Source organism: Nomascus leucogenys, chromosome 19, assembly GCF_006542625.1.
Source record: "Nomascus leucogenys isolate Asia chromosome 19, Asia_NLE_v1, whole genome shotgun sequence".
NCBI classification, from domain to species: domain Eukaryota; kingdom Metazoa; phylum Chordata; class Mammalia; order Primates; family Hylobatidae; genus Nomascus; species Nomascus leucogenys.
This window is the reverse complement of record NC_044399.1, coordinates 42,843,084-42,862,261: the sequence shown is the minus strand read 5'-3', so window position 1 is coordinate 42,862,261 and position 19,178 is coordinate 42,843,084. Positions and strand designations below refer to the sequence as shown.

The 19,178-nt window shown below is 46.0% G+C and overlaps 2 protein-coding genes across 2 annotated transcripts in view; one reads left to right on the top strand and one right to left on the bottom strand.

Annotated features, from left to right (window-relative positions):
- Positions 1-9,381, top strand: part of ABCG8 (ATP binding cassette subfamily G member 8) — a 39,368-nt gene extending 29,987 nt beyond the window's left edge. Inside the window, exons 7-13 of the mRNA XM_003262792.4 lie at positions 2,878-3,040; positions 3,125-3,208; positions 4,680-4,879; positions 5,301-5,377; positions 6,035-6,302; positions 7,999-8,126; positions 8,214-9,381. Coding sequence (XP_003262840.1) covers positions 2,878-3,040; positions 3,125-3,208; positions 4,680-4,879; positions 5,301-5,377; positions 6,035-6,302; positions 7,999-8,126; positions 8,214-8,351 — 1,058 coding nt within the window. The 3' untranslated portion in view covers positions 8,352-9,381. The remainder of the gene's footprint in view (positions 1-2,877; positions 3,041-3,124; positions 3,209-4,679; positions 4,880-5,300; positions 5,378-6,034; positions 6,303-7,998; positions 8,127-8,213) is intronic.
- Positions 9,382-17,445: 8,064 nt separating this feature from the next.
- The window catches only part of LRPPRC (leucine rich pentatricopeptide repeat containing), a 112,466-nt gene continuing 110,733 nt past the window's right edge, over positions 17,446-19,178 (bottom strand). Inside the window, exon 38 of the mRNA XM_030800405.1 lies at positions 17,446-18,351. Coding sequence (XP_030656265.1) covers positions 18,295-18,351 — 57 coding nt within the window. The 3' untranslated portion in view covers positions 17,446-18,294. The remainder of the gene's footprint in view (positions 18,352-19,178) is intronic.

The following is a 19,178-nucleotide window of genomic DNA, read 5'->3' as shown; positions in this document are numbered from 1 at the left end:
ATAATCATCATCTAGATAGAACTCTGATTCTCTGTCTGGATAACACTCTCACTACCTATCTAGATAGAATTCTCACTCTAGATAGAACTTTCACTCTCTATCCGGATAGAATTCTCACTCTCTGGATAGAACTCTCACTATCTGTCTGGATAGAATTCTCATTCTCTGGATAGAACTCTCACTATCAATGTGGATAGAATTCTCACCCTCTGGATAGAACTCTCACTATCTGTCTGGATAGAATTCTCACCATCTGGATAAAACTCTCACTGTCTGGTAGAATTCTCAAAATCTGTATAGAATCCTCACTATCTGTCTGGTAGAATTCTCACCATCTGGATCGAACTCTCACTATCTGGATAGAATTCTTACTCTCTGGATAGAACTCTCACTATCTTTCTGGATAGAACTGTCACCCGCTGGATAGAATTCGCACTATCTATCTGGATAAAATTCTCACTTTCTGGATAGGAGTCTCACTATCTGTCTGGATAGAATTCTCACCATCTGGATAGAACTCTATCTGGATAGAATAATCATCATCTGGATAGAACTCTGACTGTCTAGATAGCACTTCACTACCTATCTGGATAGAATTCTCACTCTCTGGATAGAACTCTAGCTATCCGGATAGAATTCTCAGCATCTGGATAGAATTCTCACTATCGATCAGGATAGAATTCTCACTCTGTGGATAGAACTCTGACAATATATCTGGATAGAATTGTCACCCTCTGGATAGAACTCTCACTATCTGGATAGAATTCTCACTCTAGATAGAACTCTCATAGTCTTTCAGGATTGAATTCTCACCCTCTGCATAGAACTCTCACAGTCTGGATAGAATACTCACCAGCTGGATAGAACTCTCACTATCTGTCTGGATAGAATTCTCACTCTATGGATAGAACTCTCACTATGTATCTAGATAGAATTCTCACCCTCTAGATAAAACTCTTACTATCTGTATAGAATTCTCACTGTCTGTATAGAACTCTCAATATCTCTATGGATAGAACTCTCACTGTCTATCTGCATGGAATTCTCACTCTCTGGATAGAACTCTCACTACCTGTCTGGATAGAATTCTCATCCTCTGGATAGAACTCTCACTATCTGGTAGAATTCTCACCATCTGAACAAAACTCTCCCTATCTGTATCGAATTCTCACTCTCTGGATAGAACTCTCACTATCTATCTGAATAGAATTCTCACCCTCTGGATAGAACTCTCAATATCTATCTGGCTAGAACCCTCTCTATCTGGGAAGAATTCTCACCCTCTGGATATAACTCTCACTATCTATCTGGATAGAATTCTTAGTCTCTGCATAGAAGTCCCACTATCTGTGTGGATAGAATTCTCAAAATCTGGATAGAACTCTCACTATCTGTCTGGGTACAATTCTCGCCATATGGATAGAGCTCTCACTATCTGTCTGGCTGGAATTCTCCCCATCTGGATAGAATTCTCACTGTCTCTCCAGACAGAACTCTCACTATCTATCTGGATAGAATTCTCATCCTCTAGATAGAACTCTCACTATCTGGATAGTATTCTCACTCTCTGGATAGAACTCTCACTATCTGTCTGGGTAGAATTCTCTCCATCTGTATAGAACTCTCACTAGCTGGATGGAATTCTTACTCACTGGATAGAAATCTCACTATCTGTCTGGATAGAGTTCTCACCATCTGCATAGAACTCTCACTATATGGATAGAATTCTGACTCTCTGGATAGAACTCTCACTATCTGTCTGGAAAGAATTCTCACTCTTTGGATAGAACTCTCCTTCTCTGTCTGGATAGAATTCTCACCATCTGGATGGAATCTCACTATCTAGATAGAGTTCTTACTCTCTGGATAGAACTCTCACTGTCTATCTGGCTAGAGCTCTCACTCTCTGTCTTGTTAGATCTCTCACTATCTGTCTGGATAGAACTCTCACTGTCTGGATAGAACTCTTAATAACTGGATAGAACTTTCACCATCTGGATAGAACTCTCACCATCTGAATGAAACTCTCACTGTGTGGGAATAGAACTCTCACTCTCTGGATAGAAATCTCACTTCCTATCTAGATAGAACTCTCACCATGTAGATAGAACTCTCACTATCTGGATAGAATTTTCCCCATCTGAATAGAATTCTCACTCTCTATCTGGATAGAATTCTCACTCTCTGGATAGAACTCTCACTATCTATCTGGATAGAATTCTCACCCTCTGGATAGAACTGTCACTTTCTGGATAGAATTATCACCATCTGGATTGAACTCTCACTATCTGGATAGAATTCTCACCCTCTGGATAGAACTGTCACTATCTATCTGGATAGAACTGTCCCCATCTGGATTGAACTCTCACTGTCTGGATAGAATTCTCACTCTCTGGATGGAATTCTCACTATCTGGGAGCCCAACTACTCAGCCTCCCCCGACCAGCCCTACTTCTCCCCATGGTGGGGCACTGAGTCTTCATCAAAAGTTTCCTGGACAGCTTGAGTTGGAACCAGAGCATGACTGTGATGTGGCCCTTGGCTCTGAAGGCTCTTGCTCTGTCCTAAGATGTCCTCAAAATGAGCCTGGGTAGTGGGACTTGGGCGGGGCCTCTGCTATTTCCCATTTTTTGATCCACTGCTCTTCCCCTGAGGCTTCTGCAGATGTGGTCAGGCCTGGCAGGGTGAAGGCCCAGTCCTTGGGGTCCCTCTGCCTCTCTCTGCTCTGCCCCTTGCTTCATGGCTGAGGGTGGGGAGAATGTCCCAGAGCCCCATGAGAGGTGATCAGCATTGTGAGCTGGGCATGCACCAAGCTCATGACCTGTGAGCAGGTGCCAGGGAACAGGCCACCTGTGACTCCACATCCCCTGCTTGCAGTGGACCTGACCAGCATTGACAGGCGCAGCAGAGAGCAGGAATTGGCCACCAGGGAGAAGGCTCAGTCACTTGCAGCCCTGTTTCTAGAAAAAGTGCGTGACTTAGATGACTTTCTGTGGAAAGCAGAGACGAAGGATCTTGACGAGGACACCTGTGTGGAAAGGTAAGGTGGCGGGCAACTCTGAGAGGAGAACTCCCTGCAGAAGGTGGCTGCACGCATGACCTGGCCACATCTTCTGCCTCCCAGCAGCCTGACCCCACTGGACACCAACTACCTCCCGAGTCCTACGAAGATGCCTGGGGCAGTGCAGCAGTTTACCACGTTGATCCGGTAATTATCTGTCATTTTATTACTGAACCCGCCCCCACCAAGTCTTTGTATATCACATTAAGCCCTTTCTATTAAAGTGAATTTAAAGGAGAAAGTGAGAGGTAGAGTCATTTGAAAAAACAGCATCCAGCAGGGCGTTGGTGGCTTATGCCTGTAATCCCAGCACTCCGGGAGGCTGTGGTGTGTGGATCACTTAAGTTCAGGAGTTCGAGACCAGCCTGAGCAACATGGTGAAAGCCCATCTCTACAAAAAATTATAAAAATTAGCCAGTTATGGTGGCGTGGGCCTACCTGGTAGGCTGAGGTGGAAGGATTGCTTGATTCCTGGAGGTGGAGGCTGCAGTGAGCCATGATGGCACCTTCACTCCAGCCTGGGCAGCAGAGCAAGACCCCATCTCAGAAAAAGAAAACAGCATTGGTGGGACCAGCACTAACCTTCAGTGTGACACCGAACACCCCTATTGCTTTTATTCTTTAAACAAAATTAAGATATCCTCATGGGCTGGAAGATCGTAGAAATAGCATATGGTCATTGAGAAAAATGGAGACAATAGGAGAGAATGTCTAGTAAAAAGGGAAGTCCCGGTCATACCAGCCCTCAAAGAAAGCCAGACAGCACTGTGTGGCGTGTGTCTTTCCTGATGTTTCCATGCACACACACGTTTTTCAACGTAGTGGGATCATACTCTGCATGCTGGTCTGTAGCCGGTTTCTTTTCAGTTAGGGCAGCACCTCTACCTCCCGTCTGATTGGGTCTTCCTCGGCATTCCAGTCAGTCTAGCCATAATCACCCACCCGTTAAGTCCATCTTGATGGCCAGATTATCTTCAGGCTTTTGCTACTACAAGCAATGAGGCAGCAGACATCATTGAGCGTACATTTTTTCTTTTTAACACAGAGTCTCTCTCTGTCACCCAGGCTGGAATGCACTAGGGCGATCTCAGCTCACTGCAACCTCTGCCTCCCGGGTTCAAGTGATTCTCCTGCCTCAGCCTCCCAAGTAGCTGGGATTACAGGTGTGCGCCACCACGCCCGACTAATTTTTTGTGTGTTTTTAGTAGAGATGGAGTTTCTTCACATTGGCCAGGCTGGTCTCGATCACCTGGCCTCAAGTGATCCACCTGCCTCAGCCTCCCAAAATGCTGGGATTACAAGCATGAGCCACCATGCCCAGCCTATCCGTACATCTTTACGGACATAATTGATTTTTTCCTCAGGATTATTTCTTTGAGTAACATTGCCAAGCTGATACATTCATGATAAAAGTAACAATCATTTATTGAGTACCTACTGTGGGACAGATGCTGTCATCAGTTTTCTGATTTAATCCTCAGAGCCACTCTATGAGGCAGGTATTACCATGCCCATTTTTCATAGGAGAAAAACGAGGCTTACAGAGACTGTGACATTCCCAAGGTCACGGGGCTGGTGTATGCTGCTGCCTGAGCATCTCTTCCTTTTGGTTTTTAAGTCGTCAGATTTCCAACGACTTCCGAGACCTGCCCACCCTCCTCATCCACGGGGCGGAGGCCTGCCTGATGTCGCTGACCATCGGCTTCCTCTATTTTGGCCATGGGAGCGTCCAGCTCTCCCTCATGGATACAGCCGCCCTCTTGTTCATGATCGGCGCTCTCATCCCTTTCAATGTCATTCTGGATGTCATCTCCAAATGTGAGTGTGGCCCACTGGCATGGCCAGGCAGGACCTCAGCCACCTCCAAGCTGTGTTCCTCTCAGCTCTTGGGGAGCAGGTTTGATTTCATTGTGATTGTGATACACAAGAAGACAACAATGTTTTTAAGTTTGCATGTTAATGTTAGTATACAAATGAAAGTAAGTTACCGAGTCTTAGCTGTTCCTATCCTAGCAGGATTTACATTTGACAGCAAAACACGAGCTACAGACTTGCAAAATCTGAAGAGCCTCGTCAAACATCTAAATTAGGATGGCTTTACTGTGCCCATTTTTTAAAAAAACATGAGACTTGGGCAATATGATAACTACTTTGAATTGTATTAAGAGAGTCTCCAAAACAGAAACACTGTAGATTTATTCTACCTTTTCATTCTCTTTTCCTTTCCCTTATTTTTTAGGTTACTCGGAGAGGGCAATGCTTTACTATGAACTGGAAGACGGGCTGTACACCACTGGTCCATATTTCTTTGCCAAGGTGACTGGGCAGGGTTGAGAGCAAGTGCCCCCCCACCCACCAGGGTGGGGGTAAGTGTGGAGAAAACATTGCTACAAGGAAGCCTTTTCTGAACCATGGGGCCGTGGGTCATGTGAAGTCACAGATGCCACCAGATGCCACATTTTCTAGGGAAGTTTCAGAGACTTGAACTTTTATTTTAAACATTTACCAAAACGCCAGGACTGTGGACCAGGAATGATAGTTTTCTGGTCAGAAGGAATCTAAAAAATAAAAGTCCTCATTGTATTTTACCTCTTCAGAGCCTCACTGTGGAGTAGGCCAGGCAGGTGTTTCCAGGAAGCAGAGGTTCAGAGAGGCTACGTGGCTCTCCAAGGCCACACAGCTACTTGATCTGGTCAGGGGGAGTAGGGACTTGAAACCAGGTCTTAGGACAGCAGGTGCCCATTGATGCCCTGGGGGAAACAGGCTGAACTGCCCTAGAGGGAGCACTTGACATCTGCAAGGGGGAAGCCAGCACTGAGCTCATGCTCCTGGGTCCCAGCACACCCTCCTGCCACAGCCTCATCATCACCAGGAGGGAAGGTGGCCATCGGGGGGCATTGCTACTTTTAAACGTTTATAATAATGGCAGTGAAGGTGTTGGCTTCATATCCTTGCAAGGGCTGTTCTTTGCAGATCCTCGGGGAGCTTCCGGAGCACTGTGCCTACATCATCATCTATGGGATGCCCACCTACTGGCTGGCCAACCTGAGGCCGGGCCTCCAACCCTTCCTGCTGCACTTCCTGCTGGTGTGGCTGGTGGTCTTCTGTTGCAGGATTATGGCCCTGGCCGCCGCAGCCTTGCTCCCCACCTTCCACATGGCCTCCTTCTTCAGCAACGCCCTCTACAACTCCTTCTACCTCACCGGGGGCTTCATGATAAACTTGAGCAGCCTGTGGACAGGTAAGGCCTGTCCCCCGGGCCTGGGCCAGCTTTGTTAGGACTCACGTGGCTGGATGAAGCCTGCTTTCATCTGGAGATGGACACTTATCACTTAGATCCAACTCGAGGCTGGCGCTTCCGGAAGCAGAGGCCTTTGCCCACTGCCGTGGAGGCCAAAGGAACGATTCCATTAGAGATTCCAGATGCATCTCCTCCTATCCCACAGCTGATATCCAGAAGTCGCCCTTGAATCTCTCCCTCCCTCTCCACATCCACCTGTGAGCCAGGTCGATTCTGCCTCCTGTTTCTCTGAAATGTCTACTTGGCTGTGTCCCCAACCCTGGCCACCATCGTTTGAGCCTGGGCCACTGCCATAGCCTGGTCTCTGTAACCTGGGCCCCTCCACATCCCTCTTGACTCAGCCATGCAGAGTGAGCTTTCCAAGGTGCAAACCCATGCCCCTCTTTGTTCAAATCCTCCTAGGGCTGCTCAATCCCTGCGGCCTCCCCAGCTTTCTGAAGCTCCCAGCACACCCCACCCTCTCACCTCTGAGCCTGCCCAGCTATCTCTGGGAACGTCATGCCCATCTTCCATGGGGCCTCTTTTCTGCCAGGGCTTTCCTGATGCACCCAGGCAGGGCTCATTTCCTCCTTCCCCTCTCCATACCATGCCACCTCCATAGGATCAGGGCACAGGCTCCATCGTCTCTGGTGTGGGGCCACTGAGTCTCCTCAGCCCACACAGTCCATGAAGCTGAGCACGTGCAGGGATGCCTCATCAAATCCCTCTCGAGAATTGCTATGGATCAAATGTGTGGGTGACCCCATGGCCTCTCAGCTCCCTTGGCCGCAGTCCGTGTCCACAACCCCTCTGCCCTTTTGTCTCTTGGTCTCTCTCCCCTCCTTGCTCATCAGAGAACTTGGGCCAGAGCCACCACGACCCTGTCTCAGAGTGGGATGTGCCCTTGTACAGGTCAGAGAGACTGTGAGAATGTGAGGAGACCATGGGAATATGGGGAGACTGAATATGGGGGAGACTGTCAATATAAAGGAGATCATGGGAATACAGGGAGACCATGAGAATTGGAGACCATGGGAATATGGGGAGACGGCGAGAAGATGCGGAGACTGTGTGAATATGTGGGAGACCGTGGGAATATGGAAAGATCATGCGAATATGGGGAGACCATGGGAATATGGGGAGTCTGTAGGAATGTGGGGAGATCATGTGAATATGCAGGAGACCGTGAGAATATGGGTAGACCATGGGAATATGAGGAAAGTGTGAATATGGGGGAGACCATGTCAATATAAAGGAGCCGTGGGAATATGGGGAGACTGTGGGAATATGGGAGAGACCATGTCAATATAAAGGAGATTGTGGGAATATGGGGAGATTGTGCAAATATGGGGAGACCATGGGAATATGGGAAGACCGTGGGAATATGGGGAGATCATGTGAATATGCAGGAGACTGTGTCAATATAAAGGAGACCGTGGGAATATGGGGAGACTGTGGAAATATGAGCAGACTGTGTGAATATGGGGGAGACCACATCAATATAAAGGAGATCCTGGGAATATGGGGAGATTGTGCGAATATGGGGAGCCCATGGGAATATGGGGAGACTGTGTGAATATGGGGGAGACCATGCGAATATGGGGAAACTGTGAGAATATGAGGGAGACCTGTGAGTTATGCGGCTCTCTGTCTCCAGTGCCCGCGTGGATTTCCAAAGTGTCCTTCCTGCGCTGGTGTTTTGAAGGGCTGATGAAGATTCAGTTCAGCAGAAGGACTTACAAAAGGCCTCTCGGGAACCTCACCATTGCGGTCTCAGGAGATAAAGTAAGCAGGGAAGTCCTCAGGTTCTAAATTATTGGACATCCGGCTGCCCATCCTCCTAATGAACCCACTGCATGTCTGTGTCTCCAGATCCTCAGTGCCATGGAGCTGAACTCGTACCCTCTCTACGCCATCTACCTCATCGTCATTGGCCTCAGCGGTGGCTTCATGGTCCTGTACTACATGTCCTTAAGGTTCATCAAACAGAAACCAAGTCAAGACTGGTGATTCACGCCAGACGCCTGCCCGCTGGTGGGGGACCTGAGCAGACCCTTCAACTGCACTCCCTCCTCAGGAGCCCCTTCCTGGGGACAGTGAGGACAATGACCCTACAGATGCTCAGCTACATCCGGCCCATGGTGCTGCAGTGGCACAGACCAGCCACAGGATGGCAGTAGAATAAAGACAGTCGAAAGGGATTTCTGCTCACTGGCAGGAGACTGCGATGACTGGGAGTGAGAAAACCTGCACTCGGTGGCACCTACAACGTTGCTAATTTATTTCCTTTTGATATGCATTTATATAGGCAACTCGATATAGGATGGGAGCAAACTAGGAATGAATTGAGTAGCTAGACTGTGCAGGAATTGTTGGAACCTGGAGGGAACAATAACAGTAGCTAGCAGGTTTGGCTTCATCTTCCAGGGGCCCCACACTCTGTGGTGAGCCACCATCAATACAGAAAGTGACCTAAGATGTACCAGCAAGATGCCATCCCTTCTTTTTGTGTGGGGTCGTGGGCTTCAAAAGCCAACGTGAACAATTAAAAATTTATTGAGCATCTACTCTGTGGCAGGTCCTGTGCAAAACACTTTAGGTGGACAATCCTTTGAGGTAAGTGGTATCCCATTTTATAGGTGTGAAAACTGAAGCGAAAATTCATTTTCCTAAGGGCACATGGATACTTTGTGGTGGAGTCATATGGGGATCAGAAAAGCCTTTGAGGCCTTTGGAGTTAGAGGGCAGAAGGCAAGGCCTGAGCCACTGTAAGGCTTAGGAGTTCAGGAAGGCTCCAGAAGACAAATGGGGTCTATAGAGGCTGTGTTAACTCAGCCAGGCTTCTTAGAGTTGCATTTCACTAACTGATATGGTTTGGCTCTGCGTCCTCACCCAGATTTCACCTTGAATTGTAATAATCCCCACGTGTGAAGGGCAGGACCAGATGGAGATAATTAAATCATAGGGGTGGGTCCTCTGATGCTGTTCTCCTGAGAGTGAGTGAGTTCTCATGAGATCTGACGGTTTTATAAGGGGCTTCCCTCTTCGCTCGGCTCTCATTCTCTCTCCTGCTACCCTGTGAAGAGGTGCCTTCCACCATGATTGTAAGTTTCCTGAGGCCGCCCCAGCCGTGCTGAACTGTGAGTCAATTAAACCTCTTTTCTTTATATAAATTACCCAGTCTTGGGTATTTCTTCATAGCAGTGTGAGAGCAGATGAATACACTGACCCTGCCTGGGTTTCAGGACCAGCCTTGAAACTTTCACAGTGGCCAGAGGATGTGGTGGCAGAGGCCCAGGTTGCACACTTCATGCCTGAGTGTTGGGGACTATCTGACCCAAAACAGGTGCACAGAGGGCAGGAGAGGATGTTCCCAAAGGAAAATTAGAGTTTAGATCAAAAGAAGGGGAAGATGGGTGTTTGGGAGGCAAATAGCAAATACTCTTCGTAGGTTCACTAGAGCCTTGCTACTCCAAGTACCATCGCTGGGCCAGCAGAATGGGCACAGTTGGAGATGATTGGATAGGTCCCATGAGCCTCAGGCCCCACCCAGGCTCAATGAGTCAGTCTGCGTCTTAAGAAGACCCCCTGGTGATCTGTGTACATTCAAGCACGCTGCCGTTTTCCAAAGCACCTGCAACACTCAGGATGCTTGCACGGTCATGTTGCCACCATCCAACCTGCAGACCCCATTCTTGAGATTCACTGGGAGGTCCTATCATGTCCTCCATAGCAAGGGGATCTAGATGAGAATCAAGCCTTGGATCTAGTTCTCAAGTCTCTTTGGTCTCTTTCAGTTTAGGAACAGTTCGTCAACTTTCCTTCACTTTCTTGACCTTGATACTTAATTTTGAAGGCTGTCTCTCAATTTGGGTTTATCGGATGTATTTTCATGATTAAGCTCAGGTCACACACTTTGGGCAGGAATATCACAGAAGTGATGTTGTGTTCTGCCCGGAGGCACATGATTTCAACTTGTCCCATACCAACAATGTTCACTTTGATCACTTGGTTAAAGGGGTGTCTGCTAGGCTTCTCCACAGCCAAGTTACTATTTTCCCTCCCTTTATAATTAATAAGCATTTTATAAGTGGGTACTTTGAAACTATGTAAATCGTAAACTTTCCATTTATTGATTTTAAAATTTTGATTGATGTAAACTTGTGGTTTCTCATTGTATCCAAAGGATTACAACCCTTTACTATTGTGATTAATTCTGATGCTCAGCTTGTCCCTGATTTGGCCAGTGGGAACCCCGTCAAGCTGGCTTCTGCATCCTTTTGATATGTCCTCATCATCCTTTAAGGGCTGAAATAACCAAGAGTTTCAGGCTTTTTTTTTTTTTTTTTTTTGAGACAGAATCTCATTCCGTGGCCCAGACTGGAGTGCAATGGCGCGATCACAGCTCACTGCAACCTCTGCCTCCCAGGTTCAAGCGATTGCCTTGCCTCAGCCTCCCAAGTAGTTGGGATTAACAGTGCCCACCACCACACCTGGCTAATTTTTGTATTTTTAGTAAAGACAGTGTTTCACTATATTGGCCAGACTGGTTGTGAACTCTAGGCCTCAAGTGATCCACCTGCTTCGGCCTCCCAAAGTGTTGGGATTACAGGTGTGACCCACCACACCCAGTGTCACAGGTTCATCTTATATTTTCCTATCCCAGCCCTGGAATCAGATGTTTCTCCAGAGAATCTGGGTTCCTCGTAGTGGAAAACGGTATTTAGAAGCCAAGGTTTTGGTGATAAGTATGCTCATTGCTTTTGGAACATCTCTGCTGCCAGGCTCTCAGTGAACAGAGTTAGGGAGTGTGTGTGTGTGTGTGTGTGTGTGTGTGTGTGTGTGCGTGTGCGCGCGCACGTACATACCTAACTACACGAGTTTACTCTGATAACATCCAATTCCAATCCAGCATCACAGAGTTGATCCTCCGTTCTTCCCTCTTCTCTAATTGTGAGAAACCTGGCTTCCATTACCCTTAAGTTATTTACTCATTTGATTAACCGCCTGCATGTAAGTGATCTCCCATCTACACTGCCACACCTTCCCCTGTGTGGACATCCTGCCTACCCTGCTCAGGTTCTAACTCCCATATCCAGCTTTCCCTGAGTCTGCAGCTGTCTTCCTCGCCCTCCCCTGGCCCACCACAGCTTCCCCCCACCTCCCTATCACTGTGGTCCCCTAATGGCGTTAGGCCTGAATGCAGAAGGGGGAAGGATGAAGAGGACGTTGGTATCTTGCCTTAACTCCCCAGGTAATTCTTTTTTTTTTTTTTTTTTTTTTTTGAGAAGGAGTCTTGCTCTGTCGCCCAGGCTGGAGTGCAGCGGCGCGATCTCGGCTCACTGCAAGCTCCGCCTCCCGGGTTCACGCCATTCTCCTGCCTCAGCCTCCCAAGTAGCTGGGACTACAGGCGCCTGCCACCATGCCCGGCTAATTTTTTTGTATTTTTAGTAGAGATGGGGTTTCACTGTTTTAGCCAGGATGGTCTCGATCTCCTGACCTCGTGATCCGCCCGCCTCGGCCTCCCAAAGTGCTGGGATTACAGGCGTGAGCCACCGCGCCCGGCCTAACTCCCCAGGTAATTCTAATGTGCAGTGATTGACAGCCACTAAGATATATCACCTGACTTTGTGAGTTCACCATTCGGTCTACAATGGGTTTTGGTAACTCAGTGGCTCTGTATGCCGGGCTGAAGGGGAAAAGGGCAAAGTGCAAAGGCAGGAGGGATGGAGAAACTATAGCAGCTGCCATTTATTTGTGTTTTTTCTACAGCGGTGGTTCTCCACCCTGGTTGCCCATGCTGGAGCTTTAACAAAAGCCAATGTGGACCCATTGCCCAGAGATTCTGATCCCATGGGTCTGTTTTGTTTAAAATGCTCTTCAAGGCATTGTGAGGCCAGGAAAACAAAGAACCAAGGCTCGCCCGGGCACGGTGGCTTACGCCTGTAATCCCAGCACTTTGGGAGGCCGAGGAGGGCAGATTACGAGGTCAGGAGATGGAGACCATTCTGGCCAACATGGCAACACCCTGTCTGTACTAAAAATACAAACATTAGCTGGGCATGGTAGTACGTGCCTGTAGTCCTAGCTACTTGGGAGGTTGAAGCAGGAGAATCGCTTGAATCTGGGAGGCAGAGGTTGCAGTGAGCCGAGATTGAGCCACTGCACTCCAGCCTGGGTGACAGAGCGAGACTCTGTCTCAAAAAAAAAAAAACAAAAACCCAAGGCTCTCAAGGCATGCATGCTGTTCAGCAAGCCCTGCCCTGCATTGCGAAAGGGTAGAGATTTGTTTGTCAGTATTGAAAGCATGGCTTGCAAAGTTTTCCTGTTAAGAGTCAGATAGTAAATATTTGGGACTTTGTGGGCCGTATAGGCTCTGCTGCAATTACTTAACTCTGCTGTTACAGTGTGAGAGCAGCTGTAGACTATAGTAATGTACAGCTGGTGTGGCTGTCTTCTAAGAAAATATTATTTACAAAAACAGGCAGGTTGCTAGATTTGACCTGAGGCTGTAGTTTGCAGAGCCTTGGTAAAGGTTTTCAAATTTGCATTTTAAGCCCTCCAATTTCAAGTTATGCTATTGGTGGGGAATTTTAATTAAACAGAAAATAATCACCAATATTGGCTCAAATATTTCCTGATTTAAAAAAAAAAATCTGCTCTTGTTCCTATAAATAGTATATAAGATGTAATCTTGCCCTGGGTTAAACCAGTCTACAGAGGTAGATCTCGCATTTGCTTTTGTTTTCTTCTACTTCCACTCTTGTCTTGATCCCAAATTAAACAGCTAGCAACAGAAATGTTTAAATCTATGTCAAATCGAAGTGTTAACAGACCTGGGAACAGGGGTTCCTCATAGTGGCTTAGCACAGCATACAAACCACTTTCCTTTGGCCCAACTGGCCTTGGGGTCTGGAGCACCAAACAGGCCCTGAGGAAGTGTGCAAGGGACTGGAATGTGGGGAAAGTGATGAAATATTTTGTTGGTTGGCCTTTGCTTGTTTGCAAAATATATCCAATGCTCACACCTAAGAGACAACAGACATCCTTATTTGCAAATAGCCCGCACTAGATAATTCAGATTTCAAGTCATCTGTCATTCGTACTTGATAATGATTTGTTCTTGATTTAAAGTGGCCTGGGTACAGAGCAACATCCTCCGTCTTTATCACATGAGCTCTTCTGAGGCAGCTTCAGCAGGGTAGGCAGGCAGGCGGATGGAGCATAGCCCATTTTCTGCCGGTGCACTAGGAACAGCAGCACGTGTGGTGGTAGCAGCTAATAATTAAAACAATGTTTAAGCAGTGGGTTGAGATTCTTAAACACATACCAACTCAAAAACACTTCTCTGCTTTCTATGTAATAGTGCTCACATCATTTGTATGATTGTCTCTTTAAAATTGGAAATATTCTTGTTTCCCCAAACTGCTAATAAGCGCTACTGACCCAGGCTAAAAATCTTTCAGCTGGGCACAGCGGCTCATGCCTGTAATCTCAGCACTTTGGGAGGCTAAGGTGGGTGGATCACTTGAGGTCAGGAGTTCAAGACCAGCCTGGGCAACATAGTGAAACACCACCTCTATCCCAAATACAAAATTAGCCAGGCACAGTGGCAAGTGCCTGTAGTCCCAGCTACTCAGGAGGCTGAGGCAGCAGAATCACTAGAACCCGGGAGGCGGAGGTTGCAGTGAGCCTAGATAGCACCATTGCACTCTAGCCTGGGCAACACAGTGAGACTCCGTCTCAAAAATAAATAATAAACAAGACGCTACTTTAGAGAACTCTCTGAGGATAGATCTCAACAGCCAACCATTGTCCAAACAACTGTGCAAGGGCAGGAAGACTGAAGCTGGTTGAATACTTTTGCTTTACCTGGACCTGATTTTTTTTTTCCCCTCCATGCAGAAAAGAAAAAGATAAGTGCCTATTTTCGATTTGCTAATGCAGCTTTTCTTTATTTGTACTAAGGCTGCATAATGTGGGCTTTGTAAAGTCCGCGGGCCTGAAAGCAGGATACATTTCTAATGGAAACACTCCCATGCATGATTGTACAACAGCAAAGCGATAAATTACGGTGATTTTGTACTCTCTGAAGCTATTAGTTCGGCCCTCCTTCAGGAATGTTGCTTTCGGTTATAGAAGTTCTACAAATATTGGTTCATCAGAAAGACAAATATTAAATGAAAATTATGCTCAAGGACATGAGAAAGTGTGCAGAGTATACACATTGCAGATTTGAGAAAGAAATTGTCCTGAGAACAATTTGCAATACAAAGCTTGCTTAATAATTTACTGGAACTCGTAAACTCAGCGATTATGCCAGGCTCTGGATCTTCAATTAAGTGGAAGAAAATAAGCTTACAGTGTAAGGTGTCTGGAAACTGGGAACACTTGTATTAACGTGAATGTGAGGGTTTTTTTTAATTAGAATATTCTTACAGTTTCAATTCCAATTTGACTTTAACTTTAAACCGGATTGCTTCCATTTCCTATTCATAGGAAGTAAATGATTTTAGTCAGAGTCCTAGCCATGCAACTTACCAAGTTGATTCTGGGCAAATTCACTGCTGTGAGCCTAGGTTTCTCACGGTGAATTCTCATTGCAAAAGGGCTGCCTGACCCATAGTAGTAGGTGCAGTGTTTAGAACCCACAGAACTGACTACAGACAGCTTGATTTACTGTGACAGGATTATGCTAGGTCTGGGGACAGGCAAGGAGACCAAGAACTGGTCCCTGTGGAGTTCAGAATCTGTGTGGAAGATAGTATGTGTGATACCTGCTCTGCTCAAGCAGCCGTGGAAGCCCTGGAAAGGGAACAATATGCTGGGTGAGGGGCCCAAGAGGCAGAGGAGACACTGACGGTGATCTCAGCATTCTGGAAAAAGGGTGCAGGTGCTGAAGGCGGCCTGTCCATGAGGTGGGTGGGCCCCAGCCATCTGAGGATGTAAAATGCTCTGACACAGATAGAACCTCCTTCATTTTAGGTGTCAATTTACCACACACCCAAGCTCTACCTTCTAATTTTTGCCAACTTTGTCCCACAGAAGTCTCAAATTATCTGCCTGTCCTTAAAACAGGTAAGCAGTGACTTTTGTCAGTTGTCTACATACAACCTATAGGCCATTTAACAAGGAAATTCTAGCCATAACGGAGGTCCCTGCCTAAGTTTTAATTTATAATTCTAAGACTGAAGTCTTGAAATGGCTTAAAGCACTTGTGCAAACATTTGATAAAATAAAAATGAAGGTGCTAGTTGGGTGCAGGGCCTCGTGCCTGTAATCCCAACATTTTGGGAGGCCCAGGTGGGCAAACTGCTTGAGCCCAGGAGCTCAAGACCAGCCTGGGCAACTGGACAAAACCCCGTTTCTTCAAAATAATACAAAAAATTAGCTGGCTGTGGTGGCATGCACCTGTAGTCTCGGTTACTTGGGAGTCTGAGGTGGGAGGATCACCTGAGCCTGGGAGGTCAAGACTGCAGTGAGCCGTGATCACACCACTGCTCTCCAGGCCGGGCAACAGAGTGAGACTGTTTAAAAAAGGAAAAAAAAAAAAAAAAAAAAAAAAAAAAGGCAGCAGCCCACAGATAGAGTATACTTTACTCAAAGCATTCCAGTTAAAATTATATTGGGTTCAAATACATGAACATATAATTATATATAAAATACTATAGTTCTCAATAGTTTACAGTGACATCTTTTTAGAATTAGCGGCTTATAATTTGAGTGTAAATGTATTACAGAAAGCTGCTAAATTTTGTTTACTCTATATTTCTACTTATTTCAATTTAGCTATTAGATATTTAGAACACTCATAAGCCCACCTACAGTATAGTTATTATACTTTAAATATTTATATTCAATAGGGGAACCAATACAAAAGATATTCGAATAGCTAGTCCTTTGTAACACTCCCCACCCCCGCCGCCCCGCTGTTGAGGGGGCTAGATAAGGGGGTCTTACCTATTTCCTCTGTACTACACTCACATTTTATCAGAGTCCATATACAGGGCCAGTGTGGAGTCACTTCATGCAAATGAGATGGTACTTTCAGTTTCCCCAAAGATGACTGTGAAATCGATTACACCCCAACGTTATGCCTCACCTTGGAGACCTATTTTAATGAATGTCAATTAGTGAATGTTGACTAACTTGTGGTTAGCATGACTGCAAAAAATGAGGCCTGCTTCAGTGCAATCACTAAAGACAGCAGTGAGGCTCTTGGCCAGGCGTGGTTGCTCACACCTGTAATCCTAGCACTTTGGGAGGCTGAAGCGAGGGCGGGGGGGATCACTTGAGGCCAGGAGTTCGAGACCAACCTGGCCAACATGGTGAAACTCCATCTTTACTATACAAAAATTAGCTGAGCATGGTGGCGCAAGCCTGTAATCCCAGCTACTTGGAAGGCTGAGGCACGAGAATCACTTGAACCCAGGAGGCGGAGGTTGCACTGAGCTGAGATTGCACCACTGCACTCTGGCTTAAGCAACAGAGCAAGACTCTATCTCAAAAAAAAAAAAAAAAAAAAAAAAAGGCTTTGGCAAACCTGTAACATGTGCAGGTCCTGCATCTGAGCAGTGCTCAAGGGAAAGCCGTACTATGTCCACTGGGCCAAGACTCAATGTTGGCCACGCCCCCTGCTTCCTTAAATCTAACGCCACAAAAAGAGTTGAAGTAAAAGCCTGGCTAATACCATGATGACATCTACTTCCTAGCTTCCTGCCATCAACCCTCCCTCTCGCACCATCTACGGGTAGGTAGCAGATGCAGGAGAGATAGTTCCACAAGACAGAAGGTCAACAGCATAAGTTGAAAGAGGCCCGCCTACGTCCCCAAGGCAAGGTCTCCCCTGATGTGAACAGTGTGACCCAAGTTGGCACTGAAACTGGAACAGTCGGGAGTCACCAAATTCAAATGAACAAGGAATACCCCAAAATGGGGAGAGTTCTCAAAACATTTTCAACATTTCGATAATTAATTACCTCATCTGCAGTTAGGTCAATATTCCATATTAAGACACCTTTTATAATGGCAAACTCTCTTGACTACCTATCTTAGAATTTTTTTTAAGTCACTACTTACAGTGTAGATATTAACAGGCATGAGATTCAATATAGGGATCACTTTTATTTCAAACAATAATACAAACCAATATTTTACCCCTTCATAAATGAAATCACATCTTTTCAGGATATGAGTATAAAGTAACAAGCCTAGGGCAGAGCTTGTGCTGACAAAATCCTGAAACTACAATGACAGGAAACACATCGCTCTACTTCGGGATAAGTCATGACTGAGATTCAATTTCAGAGACACTCTGTGAATAGAGGTGCTTGAAGCCATGGTGGCAGAAGGGAAAGATGGGGAAGTGTGCCAAAGAGCCTCCAGGCATGACAGACAGCCTCCTGACCAAGCACAAGTGACAGGCCCTTTGGGTCTCTGCTTCTCACTGGAAAATGATGAAGGCTAGATCTGATGACTCCTAGTGCCAACATTTAACAAAATTCAAAAGTTATGCAGGACTTCACACATGTAAGGAATTGCTGTATCGCAGAATACTATGCATTAGAAAGTTCACGACCACTATACCTAGCTCTAAAATTTTTCAGAGAAACAGCAGACTAATAAGCGAATCTTAAATAAAGGAATAACATTTTAATGAAATAAATGAATCAGAGCAGGGAAACCAAAGAGCCAATTAGGGGAAGAATCCTGAAAAAGGATGGCTTCGCACAGCAGCATTGAAGAAAACGCTATCAATTTTTGCCAGAGAAAAAAACTCCAAAAATGTCCAATAAGCAAGTGCACAGAGTTATGGTCAGTAAGACTTTGAACATGTATCACACATAAAGTACATAAAGAAAATTTTCATTTATTTTTCCCTCAAATATACTTCAAAATAACATGTAGACACAGAATCACAAATATATACAAAACAAAGTATCGCCTGCTTATTTCAGGAAGAGTTTTCCCTCAATTTTCTTAGCTTCTGTGCATAAAATTCAAAGCTTTCCTGTTAAGGAGAAAAAAAGAGGGAAGTTAGAGATACCAGCAAGAGGTGATGGTACAAAACTTAAAAAATCGTAAAACACTACCAACTGGTAGCTAAGACTGCTGGGCCCATGGAAGATGCTGCCCCTCAAGCTTCAGTACTCCTTCCTTGTTTCATGAAATCACAAGTTCAAGGGCCTCGGGTTTCAGAGTTAAATCTAGCAGCAGGAGGTAGGGTGTGTGTGTGTATACGTGTGTATGTGCACGCATGTGTGTACATGCACATATGGAGGTATGGGTATGGAAGGCTGAGGTGTTTGAAATAAACATGGTGTAGTGACTCTCAGTTCAATGACACAACAAAAAGGAATTGTGCATATGTGATTTCTCTTATTAAAGAAAACAGGCTGGGCACAGTGGCTCACACCTGTAATCCCAGCACTTTGGGAGGCCGAGGTGGCAGATCACGAGGTCAGCAGTTCAAGACCAGCGTGGCCAACATGGTGAAACCCCATCTCTACTAAAAATACAAAAATGTGCCAGGCATGGTGGCAGGCCCCTGTAATCCCAGCTACTTGGGAGGCTGAGGCAGGAGAATCGCTTGGACCTGGGAGGAGGAGGCTGCAGTGAGCCAAGACCACACCATTGCACTCCAGCCTGGGCGACAGAGCGAGACTCCGTCTCAAAAAAAAAAAAAAAAAAAAAAAATTTTCCTACATGAAGAAATAAAAACCAACTCATATGAATGAACAAGTAATTACCACTGACAAAATATGCCTGGCTGTTGAACTACAGGCCATTAAATCCTATTTCAAGTTGGAATGATGAGAGAACTGCCCCAAGGACATG